Here is a 21,329-nt window from a genome sequence, read left to right on the forward strand (position 1 = left end):
TCCCTCCCTCCCCCCCCCCTGCGTTCGTTCGGCTCCCTCCCTCCCCCCCCTGCGTTCGGTCGGCTCCCTCCCTCCCCCCCCCCTGCGTTCGGTCAGCTCCCTTCCCTTCCCTCCCGCGTTCGGTCGGCTCCCTTCCCTTCCCTCCCGCGTTCGGTCGGCTCCCTCCTCCCCCACCCCCCCCCCCCGGCCCGTGTTCGGTCGGCTCCCTCCTCCCCCACCCCCCCCCCCCGGCCCGTGTTCGGTCGGCTCCCTCCTCCCCCACCCCCCCCCCGGCCCGTGTTCGGTCGGCTCCCTCCTCCCCCACCCACCCCCCCGGCCCGTGTTCGGTCGGCTCCCTCCTCTCACCCCCCCGGCCCGTGTTCGGTCGGCTCCTCCTCCCCCCCCCCCCCAGCCCGAGTTCGGTCGGCTCCCTCCTCCCCCCCCCCCCCCCCCCGGCCCGTGTTCGGTCGGCTCCCTCCTCTCACCCCGCCGGCCCGTGTTCGGTCGGCTCCTCCTCCCCCCCCCCCCCCCCCAGCCCGAGTTCAGTCGGCTCCCTCCTCCCCCCCGCCCGCGTTCGGTCGGCTACCTCGTTTTTGTGAGGCTTGCTGCACCATTCTCCCTGGCTGAAGCACTTTCACACAGGTAGGAAGATGGTTTATTTAATCTTTTCTTTGCTTATAAATGTTTATTCAGGTTGGATTTATTTGTATAATATTTGTATAAGTATAAATAAGGATTGATTGTAGAATTTAATGAGTTCCCTTCCCCCCCCCTCTCCCCTCTCCCCCCCCCCCCCCACCTCGTTCTGGACGCTTAATTTGTAACCTGCGCCTGATTTTTTAATGTGTAGAACAGGTTTTTTCAGTTCTACAAAAATCTTCACTTGCTCCATTCTACTTTAGTTTGGAGTACGTTTTCACTGTGGAAACTTTGAAATCAGGCGTCAGTGGCCAGACATGCCCCCTTTTGAAGAAAAAATTCTGTTCCAAAGTAGAACTGTTCTACCTGGAGAATTGCGAATTCTAAGATAGTCCGTTCTCCACCAGTTGCTCCTAAAAATCAGGCGCAAATCATGTGGAAACTTGGGCCCAATATATTTATGGAACTGATGTTTCTTTGCACCCTCTTTTGTTCAATGGCCTGACAACAGTTTTTCTAAGCAGACCAGAATCCTCTGGCACATATTCTTGGCCCAACCATTTTCAGCTGCTTTATTAATAACTTTCCCTTCATCGGATCAGGAGTGAGGCTATTCACTGATAACTCCAAAGCGTTCAGCTCCAGTCACAACTTCCTCGATAATGGAGCAGCCTATCCATAACAGGATCCGGACAATAGCCAGGCTTGGGCTGAGAGGTGGCAGCTAGCAATAACACCACACAAGTGCCATGTAATGAGCACCTTGAACAAGTGATAGCCCAACCATCTCCCCCTGACCTTAAACAGCACCAGCATTGGTGGGTTCCCCACTATCAACATCTTGACTAGAAACTCAACGAGACCATCCATAGCAACACCTTGGCTATAAAACCAGGGCACAGGTTAGGTACTCTGCTAGCGTACACAGAGACTGGTTTACCTCCGGGCTCCTCAAATCCTATCTATAATTTACAAGGTTCAAGTCAGGAAATGGAACACTCACCACTCACCTGGATGAGGGCAATTGCAACAACATAACACACTCCAGGACAGAGCAGGTCACTTGATCAGACGCTGTGCCACTGGACTCAATAAATATCTACCCCTTCACACACTGATACACTGTGGTTCTGGTATATATGAATTGCAGGGTGCACTACAGCAACTCACGAAGGTTACTTTGACAGCACCTCACTCTCCTGAGACCTCAACCTCCGAGAAGGTTATGAGTAACAATGCTGTGGGAACATCATTAACTTCCAAGTTTCCCTTCAAGTCACAAACCAACCTGACTTGCTCTTATATCAAAGTTTCTTCATCATTGCTGGACCAGTATCCTGGAATTCCCTACCTGTTGCCATGACAGCATCATCATAGGGAATGACGTGATTCACAAGATGGCTCACCACCACCTTCTCAGGACACCTAGGGATGGGCAATAAATGCCAACAGCATCCACATCCTGAGAACAAATAAAAAATATAAATCTGCATTGGTGTCTTTTACTCTCTGCCCGAGCAGAGTGCATGGACTTGTGGAGTAATTATTATTCCACTTAAGTATAGTCTCGCTTGCACTCACATTCACTTGAATTCGGTGAAAAGAGGGTGCAAAGAAACATCAAATTTTAATAACATCAATTCGATAAATATATAATGTGGTTTTGTATTGGTCCATTCCTTACAACATAGATTGTTACTGTACCAGGCTAAAAATAGCCAGTCAAATTTTTTTGCAAAATCAGACACAGTTATAAAATACAGAGGAATAGCCAAATACTAGAGTACAAGACAACTGGGATTTATAACAGTTCATTACAGCTGTCACCAGCTCTCCTTCAGCAGGTAGGTCAGTCTCCTGGAATGAAAGCCAATATTTTAGAATACACAGTTCTTCTTGCCGGCATGGTGAATGATAACAGAAACTTTCTTGTTCCCTTAATAACAGAATATCAGCCAATTTCCCACAGACTAGTTAGTATTAACATCTAATCTGAACAAGACTACATTTGACCCTAATGCCACACAATAATGAAATTCACAAACAATTTCAAGTTCTGAATTGAATGGCTGGGGTCAATTGTCAGAGCCATTTCCCATTACAGCCTGCAGAACTCTATTATTTATACCAGGCTTTTAACTGAACTTGCTCAACTGGTGTCCCAAAACTTGCGGCAGAATGAGGCCACGATGGTTTTAACTGCTGGGCCTCATTGATGTGTCGCCAGTTCACTCCCCAGCCATTCCATGTGGGGAACGGCTGCAAAATGGCAGAAATCTGGCCGAGCCTTGGTCACCCCCACCTGTACTCATCTAAAGTGTGGGGACCAGGGTTCCGGGGGGAGCGGAGGAGGGGTGGGGGTGATCCTGGGTTAGGGAAAGAGCGAGGAGTTCTGGGCAGGGTTAAGGCCTAACCTTCCCTTGTGTGGTCTGGAGGAGCACTCCGGGTCTCACAAGAAGAAGAAAAAACCTTGCGGTGAATGGTCTTTTGATTGTCTCCTCACTCGACTTTACCTGCCAGCTAAGCTGTTGCGGCTTCCTGCTCAGGCTGGAGGCTGTTTCCCCAGGGCTGGAGTGTCTAGAATTAGGGGGCACAGTCTCAGGATAAGGGGTAGGCCATTTAAGACCGAGAGGAGAAGAAATTTCTTCACTCAGAGGGTTGTGAATGTTTGGAATTCTCTACCCCAGAGGACTGTGGATGCTGAGTCTCTGAATATATTCAAGGCTGAGATAGATAGATTTTGGGAGTCTAGGGGAATGAAGGGATACGGAGATCAGACAGGAAAGTGAAGTTGAAGTTGATGATCAGCCATGATCTTATTGAATGGCGGAGCAGGCTCGACGGGCCGCAAGGCCTACCCCTGCTCCTATTTCTTATATTCTTATGTTCTTAAATCACGGGTGAGGCCAGATGACATCCCCGATCTGCATATTAAAAAAAGGTGGGTGACCTTGCCACATGCTCAGAAGAGTAGGTTAAAATTGAAGACGACGGGACATTGGCAGGCAAGTCAATTTTAACTGTCGACCCGTCTGGTTTCCGAGAGATATTCATTTAAATAGAAACAGCACAAATTTCACATTTTGTGACAGACATCAAAAACATACTTAATGGTAATGTATTGGTACAACAAAAGTAATGTGTTGGAACTTGTGATGGACTAAGATGCTTCTTGACAGCTTGGAGACACTGTATCATGTCTTCCCATTTCCTGCCGCTGGGTGGCATTTTCCGATTAGAGACAGAGGCAGAGAGACACTGAAGCCAACAAGCTACATGGAGCCACTCTCCATTTTGGTGTGAAAATCTTTAACTTATTGTTAGTTATAAATTAGACCTCGGTTTATGTGACCCCTCCAGTACCACAGTTATGCAAGTAATCTCTTCTTAACCAATTGTTCTGGAATTATTATATTTGATTTTTGATCTTTGAGGGCCACTGTACAGCAAAATTCTAAAGGGTCAAAGTGTAATAAAAAGGCAAGCATGAAAGCTCGGTGCCTCAATGCAAGGAGTATTCGGAACTCAGGAAAGGGCTCTGAGCTAGTTAGAGTGGGTGAGAGCTCAGATGAACAGGACCCCAAGAAAGAATGCAAAAGGCAGGAGGCAACAGAGCAGAGTAGCACTGGGGTAAGTGTAAACCACAAGGTGATAGGAAGGGACCATATGTATGAATATAAAGGGGCTGATGGAGGGGTCAAAACTAAAAATCATGGTTTAAAAACGAGTATTAAAACACTCTACCTAAACGCACGCAGCATTCGAAATAAAGTAAATGAGTTGACGGCATAAATCATTGCAAATGGATATGATTTGGTGGCCATTACAGAAATGTGGTTGCAGGGGGGCCAAGACTGGGAATTAAACATTTAGGGGTATCTGACAATTCGGAAAGAAAGACAAGAAAGGAAAGGAGGTGGGGTAGCTCTGTTAATAAAGGATGATATCAGGGCAGTTGCGAGAGACGACATTGGCTCGAATGAACAAAATGTTGAATCATTGTGGGTGGAGATTAGAGATAGTAAGGGGAAAAAGTCACTGGTGGGCGTAGTTTATAGGCCTCCAAATAATAACTTCATGGTGGGACCGGCAATAATCAAGGGAATAATGGAGGCATGTGAAAAAAGAAACGGCAGTAATCATGGGGGATTTTAACCTACATATCGATTGGTCAAATCAAATCGCACGGGGTAGCCTTGAGGAGGAATTCATAGAATGCATCATGTATCTTACATTATTATATGTAACTGTATCCTAACATGCTATACATGACTGTAATAAGATATGACCTGTAACCACCAGCATACCTTACCACCAGGGGTGCACTTGCAAGAGACAGGTATATAAGGAGAGGTCTCAGGCAAGTGCAGCATTCCAGAACTATGAAATAAAGGTGCAGGTCCAGAGTGACCTTGACTTCACTACATGCCTCGTGTGAATATGTACTGAGGGGACAGGACTTTACAGTGGCGACAAGTTATGGGATTACAGAATCCACAGAATGGTGAACGGATCGGATGAAAAGTACAATGCAGGAGACAATTGGGAGGACTTTATAGAAAGGCTCCAGTAAAGCTTTGCAACCAAAGACTGGTTAGGCGACGATAAGGCAGACAAGAGAAGAGCCGATCTCTTGACCAGCTGTGGCTCGAAAACATACGCTTTAATGAAGGATCTGTTGGCACCCGAGAAACCAGCAAGCAAGTCGTTTGAAGAATTGAGCACACTGGTAAGAGACCACCTGAAGCCAGCGAACAACCTACACATGGCCAGACACAGGTTCTACAACTACAGACACTGTGTGGGCCAGAGCATACCCGACTTCGTGGCGGAACTTCGGAGGTTGGCTAGTTTATGTGAGTTCTCCGATGAACTGAGGAGAGAAGTACTGAGAGACATTTTCATTGAAGGAATAGGCCATGCAGGCATATTCCGAAAGCTCATAGAGACCAAGAACCTGACCTTAGAGGCAGCAGCACTGGTTGCACAGACATTCTTGGTAGGGGAAGAAGAAACGAGGTTGATTTACAATGCAGATACGACAACTAACGAAATATCGGAACAAGCAGTTCACAGCATTAAACAAGCTGCTACCCCCACACACAGACAAAACCAGGAGAACAGGCAGAAGCCATCAAGGGCCACAGGAACGGCCTTTCACACCTCATCAACCCACAATGTGAGCAATCAACTACAGACTGAGAGAAGCTCAAGAGAGATCAGCCAGACGCAGCTCATTCGTTGGGAACACTTTGAACAATGGAACAGGTCTGTGCTGGAGGTGTGGGGGTGGGCACTCATCAAGGGGATGTCGATATCAGCAGGCTGTTTGCAGAAATTGTGAATATATAGGGCATTTGGCCCGCATGCGCAAAGAAATGGCAGCTCGGCTGGTATATGAATCGGATGGATCGGAAAGCGGACCAGAAGATGGTGGGGACAGTACCCGGGACACCGATGTACAGCGGGTCAACACGATCAATGGCCGCTGCTCCTACAACAGGACGCATCCTATAATGATGAGGGTCCTACTCAACGGGATATCTGTCAACATGGAGCTGGATACGGGAGCGAGTCAATCTCTCATGGGCGCTCAACAATTTGAACAACTGTGCCTGCATAAAAGAGACAGACCAAAACTCACAAGGGTCGACACCAAACTAAGGCCCTATACCAAAGAAATCGTACCAGTCCTCGGCAGCGTCATGCTCTCTGTCACACACAAAGGGACAGTGAACTTCTCCTGTGGATTGTCCCCGGAGACTCCCCAGCACTGCTGGGGAGAAGCTGGCTGGCAAATCTAAACTGGAAATGGAATGATGTCCATGCCATGTCATTAGAGGAACGGACCTCCTGCTCAACAGTTATAAAACGATTTGAACATCTCTTTCAGCTAGGTGTGGGCACTTTCAAAGAGGTCAAAGTCAAAATCTACATCTCACAGGATACTAGACCGGTCCATCACAAGGCCAGAGCTGTACCTTATGTGATGAGGGAAAAGATTAAACACGAACTAGACAGGCTTCTACGGGAAGGCATTATATCACCTGTGGAATTTAGCGACTGGGCAAGTCCCATCGTCCCAGTCATGAAGCCTGATGGATCCGTGAAAATCTGTGGGGACTACAAATCTACCATAAACAAAGTCTCCCAACAGGACCAGTACCCGCTGCCCAGAGCGGAGGACTTATTTGCCACATTGGCTGGAGGTAAACTTTTCTCAAAATTAGACCTCACATCTGCGTATATGACGCAAGAATTGACCGAGGAATCCAAGCTACTCACCACCATCAACACACATCGAGGCCTTTTCATGTACAATCGATGCCCATTCGGCATCAGGTCGGCAGCTGCCATATTCCAGCGCAACACGGAGAGTCTGCTCAAGTCCATCCCGGGGACGGTTGTATTTCAAGACGACATACTTATCACGGGCAGGGACAGCGACTCCCATCTCCGTAATTTGGAGGAAGTACTAAAGCGGTTGGATCGGGTAGGCCTACGAGTCTAGAAATCCAAGTGCCTGTTTCTCGCACCCGAGGTTGAATTTTTGGGCAGAAGGATTGCCGCTGATGGAATCCGCCCAACAGAGTCCAAAACAGAAGCAATTCACCTGGCACCCAGGCCCCGGAATGTCTCAGAACTGCGCGCCTTTCTCGGGCTACTCAATTACTTTGGGAACTTTATGCAGAACTTAAGCATGCTGCTGGAGCCTCTCCACGTGCTACTCAGAAAGGGGTGTGATTGGTTTTGGGGGGACGCCCAGGAACGCGCCTTCAATAAGGCACGCAACCTTCTGTGTTCCAACAGTGTTTTGACTTTCTTTGATCCAGGTAAAACGCTAGTTCTCACATGCAATCCGTCAGTGTATGGGGTCGGGTGCGTTTTACAACATGTCAATAGCGCGGGCAAATTACAACCCATAGCTTATGCCTCCAGGTCACTTTCGCGGGTGGAGCGCGGGTACGGAATGGTATAGAAGGAGGCGCTCGCGTGCGTGTACGGTGTCAAAAAGATGCACCAATACCTTTTCGGGGCCAAGTTCGCGTTAGAAACCGACCACAAGCCCCTCCTATCCGAGAACAAGGCAATAAACGCCAACGCCTCGGCGCAAATTCAACGGTGGGCACTCATGCTGGCGTCCAACGACTATACCATAAGGCACAAACCAGACACAGACAACTGTGCCGACGCGCTCAGCAGGCTACCCCTGGCGACCACGGAAGGGTCTGACGAACAGGACTGTGAGATAGTCATGGCAATCAATGCCTTTGAGTCCACAGGTTCGCCCACGACGGCTCGCCAAATCAAAGCCTGGACGGCCAGCGACCCTACGATATCCTTCGTAAAAAGATGTGTCCTAACCGGTGACTGGGCAGAGGCTCGCGATGCCTGCCCCGAGGAATTAAAACCCTTTCACAGGCGCATGTATGAGCTATCACTACAAGCAGACTGCCTGATGTGGGGCAGCCGAGTAGTCATGCCTCTGCGAGGCAGAGAGGCATTTGTCCGGGAGCTCCACCACGAGCACCCGGGGATCGTTCTCATGAAGGCCATAGCCAGATCCCACGTCTGGTGGCCTGGTATTGACGCGGACTTGGAGCTCTGCGTCCGAAGGTGCACCATTTGTGCCCAACTCAGCAATGCCCCCAGGGAGGCTCCCCTGAGTCCCTGGCCCTGGCCTACCAAACCGTGGTTGCGGGTGCACATAGACTGTGCGGGCCCATTCATGGGCAAAATGTTCCTCGTAGTTGTAGATGCATTTTCAAAGTGGATCGAATGCACCATTTTAAACTCGAGCACAACCTCCACCACTGTGGAGAGCCTCGCAACCATGTTTGCAACACACGTAATCCCTGACATATTAGTCAGTGACAATGGTCCGTGCTTCACCAGCGCAGAATTCCAAGACTTGATAATTGACCACGGCATAAATCACGTCAAGACGGCACCGTTCAAGCTGGCCTCCAACGGCCAGGCGGAGAGAGCAGTGCAAATCATTAAACAAGGCATGCTTAAAATCGAAGGAGGTCCCACGCTGCAGGGTTGCATGTCGCGACTGTTGCTGGCATACAGATCTCGTCCGCACTCATTGACTGGGATCCCCCCCCGCGCAACTGTTGATGAAAAGGACTTTAAAAACAAGGCTCTCATTAATCCTCCCAGACATGCACGAAATCGTTGAGGCAAAGCGCCGTAAGCTGACTGAGTACCAGGACAGAAATTCGAGGGGGAGATGGAATGACATAGGGGACAAAGTGTTTGTACTAAACTATGGCAGGGGTCCCAAATGGCTTGCAGGGACAGTAACGGGCAAGGAAGGAAACAGGCTACTGGTAGTACAAATGGACAATGGCAAAACCTGCTGGAGGCATGTAGACCAAGTCAAAATCAGATTTACCAACAACACTGTGGAACCAGAGGCAGACTATAATGTGGAACCAGAGGCAGACTACAATGTGGAACTCACACCACACCTGGTGGACAGACAGAGGGAACAACCTGAGGAAAGGGCAATCCAAACAGACAGCCCAGGCGAGTCAACAATAATCACACCAATTGAAACAGACAGCCCAGGCGAGATACCAGCAACCACACCCAAAGAAAAACAGACACCAAGGCAAACAACTGAACCACAACTCAGACGCTCCACGTGAGAGCATAGACCACCTGAGAGACTGAACCTAGAAAGACAATAAGACCTTGGGGGAGGGTGATGTCATGTATCTTACATTATTATATATAATTGTATCCTAACATGCTATACATGACTGTAATAAGATATGACCTGTAACCACCAGCATACCTGACCACCAGGGGTGCACTTGCAAGAGACAGGTATAGAAGGACAAGTCTCAGGCAAGTGCAGCATTCTAGAGCTGTGAAATAAAGATGCAGGTCCAGAGTGACCTTGACTTCACTACATGCCTCGTGTGAATCTGTACTGAGGGGACAGGACTTTACAGAATGCATACGGGATTGTTTCTTAGAATAGTATGTTACAGAACCTACAAGGGAGCAAGCTATCTTAGATCTGGTCCTGTGTAATGAGACAGGAATAATAAACGATCTCCGAGTAAAAGATCCTCTCGGAATGAGTGATCACAGTATGGTTGAATTTGTAATACAGATTGAGGGTGAGGAAGTAGTGTCTCAAACGAGCGTACTATGCTTAAACAAAGGGGACGACAGTGGGATGAGGGCAGAGTTGGCTAAAGTAGACTGGGAACATAGACTAAACGGTGGCACAATTGAGGAACAATGGAGGACTTTTAAGGAGCTCTTTCATAGTGCTCAACAAAAATATATTCCAGTGAAAAAGGGCGGTAAGAGAAGGGATAACCAGCCGTGGATAACCAAGGAAATAAAGGAGAGTATTAGATTAAAAACCAATGCATATAAGGTGGCCAAGGTGAGTGGGAAACTAGAAGATTGGGAAAATTTTAAACGACAGCAAAGAATGACTAAGAAAGCAATAAAGAAAGGAAAGATAGATTACGAAAGTAAACTTGCGCAAAACATAAAAACAGATAGTAAAAACTTTTACCGATATATAAAACAGAAAAGAGTGACTAAAGTAAATGTTGGTCCCTTAGAAGATAAGAATGGGGATTTAATAATGGGAAATGTGAAAATGGCTGAGACCTGAAACAATTATTTTGCTTCGGTCTTCACAGTGGAAGACACAAAAACCATGCCAAAAATTGCTGGTCTCGGGAATGTAGGAAGGGAGGACCTTGAGACAATCACTATCACTAGGGAGGTAGTGCTGGACAGGCTAATGGGACTCAAGGTAGACAAGTCCCCTGGTCCTGATGAAATGCATCTCAGGGTATTAAAAGAGATGGCGGAAGTTATAGCAGATGCATTAGTTATAAATTACCAAAAATCTCTGGATTCTGGTGAGGTATCAGCGGATTGGAAAGCAGCTAATGTTACGCCTCTGTTTAAAAAATGGGGCAGACAAAAGGCAGGTAACTATCGGCCGGTTCGATTAACATTTGTAGTGGGGGAAATGCTTGAAGCTATCATGAAGGAAGAAATAGCAGGACATCTAGATAGGAATAATGCAATCAAGCAGACGCAGCATGGATTCATGAAGGGGAAATCACGTTTAACTAATTTACTGGAATTCTTTGAGGATATAACGAGCATGGTGGATAGAGGTGTACCGATGAATGTGGTGTATTTAGATTTCCAAAAGGCATTCGATAAGGTGCCACACAAAAGGTTACTGCAGAAGATAAAGGTACGCAGAGTCAGAGGAAATGTATTAGCATGGATAGAGAATTGGCTGGCTAACAGAAAGCAGAGTCGGGATAAATGGGTCCTTTTCGGGTTGGAAATTGGTGGTTAGTGGTGTGCCACAGGGATCAGTGCTGGGACCACAATTGTTTACAATATACATAGATGACCTGGAAGAGGGGACAGAGTGTAGTGTAACAAAATTTGCAGATGACACAAAGATTAGTGGGAAAGCGGGTTGTGTAGAGGACACAGAGAGGCTGCAAAGAGATTTAGATAGGTTAAGCGAATGGGCTAAGGTTTGGCAAATGGAATACAATGTCGGAAAATGTGAGGTCACCCACCTTGGGGAAAAAAACAGTAAAAGGGAATATTATTTGAATGGGGAGAAATTACAACATGCTGTGGTGCAGAGGGACCTGGGGGTCCTTGTGCATGAATCCCCAAAAGTTAGTTTGCAGGTGCAGCAGGTAATCAGGAAGGCGAATGGAATGTTGGCCTTCATTGCGAGAGGGATGGAGTACAGAAGCAGAGAGGTCCTGCTGCAACTGTATAGGGTATTGGTGAGGCCGCACCTGGAATACTGCATGCAGTTTTGGTCACCTTACTTAAGGAAGAATATACTAGCTTTGGAGGGCGTACAGAGACGATTCACTAGGCTGATTTCGGAGATGAGAGGGTTACCTTATGATGATAGATTGAGTAGACTGGGTCTTTACTCCTTGGAGTTCAGAAGGATGAGGGGTGATCTTATAGAAACATTTAAAATCATGAAAGGGATAGACAAGATAGAGGCAGAGAGGTTGTTTCCACTGGTCGGGGAGACTAGAACTAGGGGGCACAGCCTCAAAATACGGGGGAGCCAATTTAAAACCGAGTTGAGAAGGAATTTCTTCTCCCAGAGGGTTGTGAATCTGTGGAATTCTCTGCCCAAGGAAGCAGTTGAGGCTAGCTCATTGAATGTATTCAAATCACAGATAGATAGATTTTTAACCAATAAGGGAATTAAGGGTGACGGGGAGCGGGCGGGTAAGTGGAGCTGAGTCCACGGCCAGATCAGCCATGATCTTGTTGAATGGCAGAGCAGGCTCGAGGGGCTAGATGGCCTACTCCTGTTCCTAATGCTTGTGTTCTTATGTTCTTATGTACAGTAAGGGATAAGTAACTTCTCGTTAGTGCTGTTTTATTTGATTGTTCCTTGGTTGTGCTATAAGAATTCTAGAGTCTGTCTTTGTTTCTGTTTGCAGGTCACACATTTATTAAAGGATTTGGATTCTGAAGCTCTGACCTTTAGCCATATTTACTGGTGTGGTGTTGATGCTCGCTGGGGAATTAGAGTTATTGCTTGCTTCAAGCTGTAGTCTAACAGCATCCAGTACATAACTACATAGATATTTAAAACTTTTGGCACATTTGCACACCCTCTACGATTCAAGTACCTTCTGGAAGTCCATATTGTGACCCACACAGTTAAATATTATACTTTTTTTTTTTAAAGTGTTAATTTTACTGATGTTATGCATTTTTTAATGCAAGTCAATTTTCCTTTTGAAGCTCGGTAGAGCTATTAAGATACCAGAACAGGCTGAATTAAACTATATTACTGTTTTAAAAATAAACTGGAGCCTGGTTGCCATGGAACAAATTGGAAAATGTCAACTTTTCTTCAGATGTCCCAGATGTGCTGTTCATCTGAGGTCATAATTTTCATTTCCTGCTACTTTAATGCCTGTCTGTGGTATTTGTGAAGTACTGGAGGCCATTTCATGTCTGCTTTCACCTGCTCAATTCATGACAGCAGTTCTTTTGATCATCCATCAGCTTCAGAACCATAAAGACAGGCTTTCAAAGTGTCTGTATCTTCTGCTTCTACAATGTATGGCGCAGAAGGCTGAGCGGCCCCCTGCCTGCGAGCAATATCTGAGCAGGTCAGGGAGCAGAAGGAGCAGCGAGGCGGCATATCACTCCAGGGAGCAGCATGTGCTGGAGCAGGAGAGCAACGGCAGTGAAGAGGGACGTCACCAAGATCCAGGTCGGTGATTGGAGCGTGGGCAGGTACAGCAGGAGCGGCGAGGTCGGGGCAAAGGAGCGGCGAGAGATTGTAGAGGGACGTGATCGGGGTCCAGGAGAGGCGTGAGTTCGGGGCCCAGAAGAGGCAAGGGCCCAGGAACAGCATGGACCAGCCCACACTGTGATATGTGGGCGCACTAGGCCCATGCAGCAGAGCTGGTCTCCAGTTAGTCTTGGTTAACCCTTGCCACTGGACCAAGACCTAGCTCTGTCAAGCTCGTGTGGTGGCTGGTGTGCAACGGCCACCACACGTTAAAAAAATCCAAGCACAGGCATCTTCCACCCTTCACGATGTAGTTCGGGATCTGGAATATTAGGTCCTTCATTGAAACACCTGTGAACTTTTTAATGTGGAAGCAAATCATCCTCGATTCAAGGGACTGCCTATGATGATCTTCTGCTTCATCTGTTCCCAAAGACCCTTGCTCTGTCTTTGCAAGAGCTTCAGTAAAGTTTCAATTGGCTTATGATGCAATTAGTATAAGCAGGGTCCACACTGGAATCTGAATTGAATTTTCCCAGGATCACTTGTCCTGGCCCACTATGGATGTAAAGTAATTTGATAATGTGTTTACAGAAATCCTAACTGTAAAGGAGTGCCAATTAATTCCCTTCTTGGAATAGACCTTTACACAGAGATTTACACTCAGCTCTGATGCAAGCAGAATTTGAAGAAGCTTGTGTGAAAGGACTTCAATTAAATTCTTGCTCTTCTACCAGGCGTAAGAATTTGAAGGGCATATGCTGGGCAAGAGTTGGGCAAATTGACAGATTGCAAGTGCCGGGTTTAGGCGCATGCGCTTCGCGCGCCTAAACCCGGATCCTGCGAGTCCTCTTCAGGCACGTGCGCACATCGTACGCACCCGGAGAGGCCGCACTTTATGGCCCATTAATGCAGACACAATTTTCAGGCAGGAGTAAACCATTGGTCCATCTAGCTTACCCATCCATCTTTCCACAAGATTACCCTGATGTATTTTTTAAAACAATGGCCCGGATTTCGCGGAAGTGTAGTAACCGTTGTAATGTAGGAACGGCAGCAGACAATTTGCGCACTGATAGCTCCCATAGGGTGCAATGTAATGATGATCAGATAATCTGTTTTTGTTCTGTTGATGGAGGGATAAATATTGCAGGACACCAGGGATAACTCCCCTGCTCTTCGAAATAGTGCCATGGGAACTTTTACATCCACCTGACTTGGTTTAACGTCTCATCCGAAAGACAGAGCCTCCAACAGTGCAGCACTCCCTTGGCACTGCACTGGAGTGTCAGCCTAGATTTTAGTGCTCAAGTCTTGAACCCACTGAGCCACGGCTGACATAGGAACAGGAGTAGGCCATATGGCCCCTCGAGCCTGTTCCGCCATTCAATGAGATCATGGCTGATCTGCAACCCAACTCCATCTACCCACCTTTGCCCTATATCCCTTAATGTCTTTGGTTAAGAAAAATATATCATCTCAGATTTCAAATTAACAATTGATCTGGCATCAATTGCCGTTTGCGGAAGAGAGTTCCAAACTTTTACCACCCTTTGTCTGTAGAAGTGTTTCCTAATTTCACTCCTGAAGGTCTGGCTCTAATTGTTTGACTATGCTCCGTAGTCTCCAACCAGCAGAAATAGTTTCTCTCTATCTACCCTATCTGTTCCCTTAATATCTTGCAACACGTCAATCAAATCACCCCTTAACCTTCTAAATTCTCAGGAATACAACCCTAATTTGTGTAATCTCTCCTCATAATTTAACCCTTAGAGTACAGGTATCAATCTAGTAAACCTACGTTGCACTCCCTCCAAGGCCAATATATCCTTCAGGCATGAAGTTGCGGTACTTACCCACTAACCACGGCAGAAAATGTTAGGGTTTGTCCATTCGAGTGTAAGTGAATTTTTAACAGCGTGTTAAGTCTTAACTGCTACCAAACTAATTCTGTGGCACTGAAAATGTACTTTTACAGGTATGCAGTCTCATTCCATCAGATTTTAATTATTCTAGGAGATTTAAAAAAAAAATGTAATTAAATAAACATTTCTTTGTTTCTTTTATCTCTCTCTCTTAACCCCATCTTTCTTTTCCTCTCTTTATTTTGCTTTCTGTACATGATGTTACACTGAATTAATTATTTTAAACTTATACTTCCTGGTTTAGACTTTGCGTGCCTCAGTAAGGATTCTTCAATCTGGTTGAGGAGACACACTGGGGCCGAAACTCAGGGTCTCGAAGAGACCCGTTAATGTCAGTTTGCAGCCGCCATTCCTAAAAATTCAATGGTGCCGCTTTGGGGACAACAGGCTGACCCGGCCTAAATTCATTTTTCGGCCTGGACCCCATCCCGCCCAAGTAGTTGCACCGCCAATGTTGAGCAATTAAAAATTACTTACCAGCGATTTTCAGCTCAACTGGTCGATCCCCCACTGTGCGGTGCTCCCAACAGGTTTCTCGGTCGATGCACCATCTCCGCACTGTGTGGCTCAGCAGTGCAGCCGCCCTTAAAGGGGAGGGCCCACTGCCAAGGCTGCAATGGAAAAAATTATGCTGGCCGACTTGCTGATCTAGCTGCTGACCTGCTGGCCCGGCCAAAACCCTCCCTGGTGCGCCAGAAGCCAAAGTTAAAAAATGATAGAATCTCTTCCCTTTAACGGAGGGGAGAGAGCATGGTGACGCACACACGCTGTGACGCCACCATGACTCCACTGCTGATTGACAGTGACGGAGACCCGGACCCACCCATTTTCAGTCAGTCAGCCTGGCTTTGAATCTAAGGCCTGCCCCCGTTATGATCCATTTCCTGTAGGACTTTGAAAAAATGCCGTACCAGGAATTCCAGCAGTAAGTACCACTCCTAAACTCATAGGTGCACCAGCTTTGTGGTGCACCTGAATTTCGACCCCACCATTGCTTATCCTGTTCACACTGGTCCCAGATCTCCTGTAGAGGGTGCGGCATGGTATCGGACTCCAGCTGACAGCAAGTTGTGGCTCAAGAGCCCACTAAAAGTCTGTGATCAATGAGCACTGTTCGTTCGCTGCTGACCACAAAATCTAGGCCATTGATGTTATGTATGCAACCCTATGTAACCTGTATCATACAGTGGGCATACCTGTTGGGAGTCCCAAGGGATCTCAGCAACCCTTGGGAGCACTGTATATAAGCAGGCTTCCCATGCTGTAACACCCTGGAGTTTGAATAAAGGAGCCAAGGTTTCACTTACTCATGTCTACAGTACTCAGTTACATTACTTTATTATGAACATAACAATTAACAATCATTTTATCTTGCAAGAGCTTGTCCAGTTCCTTTTTGAATCTCATCCTAGTGTCTTGTTCCACTAACTTTGCTGGTATCCTGTTCCTCGTGTTCATCACCCTTTTACTGAAAACATGATGCTTGAAATTTTTATTTCTTTTCTCATCTTAATTTGAAAACATGACCCCTTTAAGTTCTGTACACGGCAGGAAAACCTCTCTGAACCCATATTCTCCAAGCCTCTCAAATCACTCCTCAGTCTTAGCTTTTCAAGGCAGCAACGTCTCAGGGGACACAGCTATGAGTAAAGGTTGCCTATCCTTAGTTCTCACCATCGAGGTTCATGCATGAATAATTGCCACTTGGGTAATACTTCAAAGGCCACCTGACATCTGTGAAACTGCAGTGAAGCAAGGAGTTTGCACGTTCAAGAGATGAGGGCAGAAAACTGGCAAAGGAAAGAGACGTACAAGATATAGATCGTAAAGGTCAAGTAGCTTCACTCCTATCTTTGCATTTTTATTCCTCGATCTGGCCTGCTGTCTGCAGTCGAGAGGACAAATGCTTGGGCTGCAATCATGCCGTCCTTAATGGCCCTGTTACAAATGTGACAGAGAGGCAAGCTTGGTGTTGTTGTCTCTGTGCCAGAAATGAGAGTTCTAGATGCAGTCTTTTGATTATAGATTTAATGGAGGAAATTATGCTCACAAGCGAGTACATTCCGTGATGATTCGAAAGCTGCAGGAAATCTCACATTAATGGCTGAGTTCAGGAGCAGGGTGGCCAACCATTGATTTTCCCCCACTTGGCATTGCAGTGGTCCAGTTACTACACCGTCAACTCTAGACCAAGACACGATATACCTTCCATGACCTTTACCCTTGGTTTACTTTAACTTCCATTAGCTCAGCATTCCAGCGACTCGCTGTCTCCATGGTAGACATCCATGGCATTTATTCAACAGCTGCCTCTCTTACTACATCTCGGGGAAAAGCTAAAAGCAACTCCTTATCTACCAGAAGGCTATCTATGCCTCCAGCTTGTACCAGCCACAATGGGGCATTTAGGGTCGGAGTTGATCTGGATATGTTCCAGATATTACCTGCTGCAGTAGATTTGTGCAGGAGCTGCGTTGCAGTGGCCCTCAGGAAAGTGAGGACGGGTGGGCGATGGGACGTAGGGTCAGGGGTGGGACCATCAGTGGATGGGGGCGAGGGGGGGGTATGTGGGACCATCGGTGGTTGGGGGCGGGGCGGGAGGGCTGGCGCGAGACCATCGGTGGCTGGGGGTGTGTGGAGCGCGGGGGCGAGTGAAACCATCGGTGGCTGAGGGGGGGGGGGGGGGGGGGGGGAGGGCAAGGGGCCGCATGGAATCATCGGTAACTGGGAGGGGGGGGGCAAGGAGGTGAGTGGGACCATCGGTAGCTGGGTGCGATGATCAGTAACCGGGAGGTGGACCTGCTCCTCCCGGCTCCACATTCAGGCGAGTGTGGGGGACTTCTGACAGTTCACACCATGTTGTGCTGTGCAAGTTCAGCACATAGTGAGTGCAGCGTTGGGGCATTCGTGAATCGAAAACAGGTCCTGCAAGATGTGCAGGACCCTAATTTTAATACATTATTCTGGCCTTTAAATGTTCCTGGCATGCACTTCTTCTACCAGTGCATCTACCTTATCCAATATGGCGAGCGATGCAGTTCTAGTCATAAATATGAGCATGCCATATCGTGTCTGACTAACCGGATTAAATTTTGAGAGGAGATAACCAGGAGGGTCGATGAAGGTAGTGTATACGATGAAGTGTATATGGACTTTAGCAAAGCTTTTGATAAGGTCCTACATGGTAGACTGGTCACGAAGGTAAAAGCTCATGGTATCAAGGGCAAAGTGGCATCCAAAATTGGCTTAGAGGTAGGAAGCAAAGGGTAATGGTTGATGAATGTTTTGGTGACTGGAAGGATGTTTCCAGTGTGGTTCAGCAGGGCTCAGTACTGGGTCCCTACTTTTTGTGGTATACATCAATGATCTCGATTTGAATATAGGGGGTATGATTAAGAAGTTTGCAAATGACACTAAAATTGGGTGTGTGGTTGAAAAGGAAGAGGAAAGTCATGGACTACAGGAAGATATCAATCGACTGGTCAGGTGGGCAGAACAGTGGTAAATGGAATTTAATTCGGAGAAGTGTGAGATAATGTACTTGGGAAAGGCTAATACAGATAGGGTATACACATTAAAGGGTGGGCCACTTAGAAGTGTAGATGAACAAAGGGACCTTGGAGTGCTTGTCCACAGATCCCTGAAAGTAGCAGGCCAGGTGGATAAAGCGGCTTAGGGAATGCTTGCCTTTATTGGCCGAGGCACAGAATACAAGAGCGGGGAGGTTATGCTTAAATTGTATAATACTCTGGTTAGGCCACAGCTGGAATACTGCGTACAGTTCTGGTTGCCGTATTATAGGAAGGATGTGATTGCATTAGAGAGGGTGCAGAGGAGATTTATGAGGAGGCTGCCTGGATTGGAGAATTTTAGCGATGAGGACAGATTGGATAGAATGGGTTTGTTCTCCTTGGAACAGAGGAGGCTGAGGGGAGACCTCATTGAGGTGTATAAAATTTTGAGGGGCCTGGATATAGTGGATAGCAAGGGCCTATTTCCCTTGGTGGAGGGGCCAAAGGTTTAAGGTGGTTGGTGGAAGGTTTAGAGGGGATTTGAGGGGAAGCTTCTTCACGCAGAGAGTTGTGGGGATCTGGAACTCGCTGCCTGAAAAGGTGGTAGAGGCAGAAACCCTCACCACAATTAAAAAGTGCTTGGATGGACACGTGAAGTGCCGTAATCTGCAGGGTTACGGACCTAGAGCTAATAAGTGGGATTAGACTGGATAACCTCTTGTTGGCTGGTGCAGATACAATGGTAATTACTTCAGGGAATCTAATACGGACAGGGTGATCTCCTGGAGTAATTTCAATCGCTTGGATGGGTCGGAGAGGAATTTTTCCAGATTTTTTTCCCCAATTGGCCTGGATTTTTATCTGCTTTTTTTGCCTCTCCCAGGAGATCACCTGGCTTCGTGTAGGGTGGAATGTAAAATGTTGCGATGCATGGGGTGTCGCAGTTGTGTGGGGCTGGGTGCTCTTTTACTGTTGGCCGTTGTACATTGTACATAAGTTTATATGTAACCTTCAGGGCTGCTGACCGAAGGCCGTGTGGCTCTTTGTCAGCCGGTGCGGACACGATGGGCCTCCTCCTTCGCTGTAAATTTCTGTTTCTATATAAGCCGGTTAGCACATGAAAAAAAATGGGCACTTCGCAGCCGAATTTCTAGATCCAGGTCTTTTAGGAAAAGAGGGGAAAAATTCAGAGCAGAAAATATAATTCGGGAAATAAATTTTAACAAGGAATGAATGAGTAGAAACGTCAAATGTTCTTTGTCTAATACAATATTGAAACAGCCAAGGCAAGTTCTTGTTTTCTGTGAGGAAGCAACAGTTCAGGGGGAGGCAGAGAAATGGTGTCTTAGTTTAAGCCATTTTTACATTAGTCTGCATTTAATTCCGATTCCTGGACTGTTCTACAAGTGTGCTGCCAGTCTACAGAAACTGGATTCACAGACGCTGAATTAAGGCTCTTGGGACCTGAATTAAAAGATCAATATGAAAGCTCTTCAAGCAGGTCTTCCATGCCGCTGGGCTCAGAGAATCTTGGCTAATTTACATTCGACTTGCAGCTGCATCTGTGCTTCGGGAATCAGTGGCACCACTATAGCTCTTGCACAAAGCAAGAGCAGTTAGCAGGGAATTGGAGCAGAAGGCTGAGGTGTGGCTGAATCTCCACCAGCGTAACTTTGGCGGATCAGAAGAATCCACAGGAAAATTCAGCCCCATGGATTTGATGACACATCCCCTACCCCCAAGAAGCAACTAGCTGTCACCCTCAACCGTGGTTCAGTGGGTAGCACAGTCGCCTCAGAATGTTGTGGGTTCAAGTCCCACTCCAGAGACTTGAGCACATAATCTAGGGTGACACTCCAATGCAGTGCTGAGTGAGTGTTGCCCTGTCAGAGGTACTGTCTTTTGGATGAGACATTAAACCAAGGCCCTGTCTGCTCGCTCAGGTGGATGTAAAAGATCCCATGGCACTATTTTGAAGAAGAGAAGGGGAGTTATCCCCGGTGTCCTGGCCAATAATCATCTCTCAATCAACATAACAAAAAACAATTATCTGGTCACTATCACATGGCTGTTTGTGGGAGCTTGCTGTGCGTAAATTGGCTGCCACGGTTCCCACATTACAACAGTTACTACACTTTAAAAAGTACTTAATTGGCTATAAAGTGCTTTGAGACTTCCGGTGGTCGTGAAAGGCACAATATAAATGTAAGTCTTTGGGTTTTTCTTTTGTAAAATCCAATTGTCGCAGAAGGGATTGTCAGTTCAGACAATTGCCTGCCTGCAGTATCTCTCCATCAATCATAGACTCACTTCATCTCTGGCTGAGTAGGCCACAGGGACTTCTCCAGCAGCCTGGGCCAGAGACTCCAACTAACAAGACCAAGAGACAGCAGGAGCCAGGAATTGTTATTTTTAGTAACCCACTATCTAATGATGACAATGTCCAACACCAAAAGGGCAGTCCATTAGCAGCACTTGTTGCGCCTGGGTCATATTAAACCAAGGGGAGCTTGGTTTGGATGTCCAAAAGTTGAAATTTTCAACCCAATAGCTTGTCTTCAATTTAGATGAATGAACCGAGATACCAAATTGTTGTTCAATCATGAAAAACAAACGAACATTGATGCTATCAATGGGTGGAGTGAAGGGAAAGTATTCTGCTGCCAATACGGTCACCCATCACCTTAATGAACATAAATTAGCTCTCGCCAGACCTCAAAAAATATCGAGTGTAATTAACTACATTAAAAAGGTTAATCTTGGGCAGCCCATTAGCAGTTTTAAGATTAATTCCGTCATTGTGAAAGAGGGTTATAAACAATAAATGATTTACAAAATTGAAAACGCAAATGAGAAGATTACACCAACTCCTTGCCTGGCAACTTCTGAATGATTTTGTTCTCATTACAGGGAACTCCTACTTTCGGCATTTTTCAGGTGAGATGCTAAAAATGGAATGAAACTAACTTGGCTCCA

General features: G+C 46.8%; 1 protein-coding gene across 2 annotated transcripts in view; it reads right to left on the bottom strand.

Moving 5' to 3' along the window:
* Positions 1-21,329, bottom strand: part of LOC139279841 (hippocalcin-like protein 1) — a 192,390-nt gene that overhangs the window by 121,591 nt on the left and 49,470 nt on the right. Inside the window, exon 1 of one of the 2 annotated variants that reach the window (XM_070899102.1) lies at positions 1,970-2,031. The exons of the other annotated variant lie outside the window; for it this stretch is intronic. Coding sequence (XP_070755203.1) covers positions 1,970-1,979 — 10 coding nt within the window. The 5' untranslated portion in view covers positions 1,980-2,031. Of the gene's footprint in view, positions 1-1,969; positions 2,032-21,329 lie in introns of those variants that run through there. 2 annotated transcript variants of the gene reach the window in all.

The sequence above is a fragment of the Pristiophorus japonicus genome, chromosome 14 (assembly GCF_044704955.1).
Source record: "Pristiophorus japonicus isolate sPriJap1 chromosome 14, sPriJap1.hap1, whole genome shotgun sequence".
NCBI classification, from domain to species: domain Eukaryota; kingdom Metazoa; phylum Chordata; class Chondrichthyes; family Pristiophoridae; genus Pristiophorus; species Pristiophorus japonicus.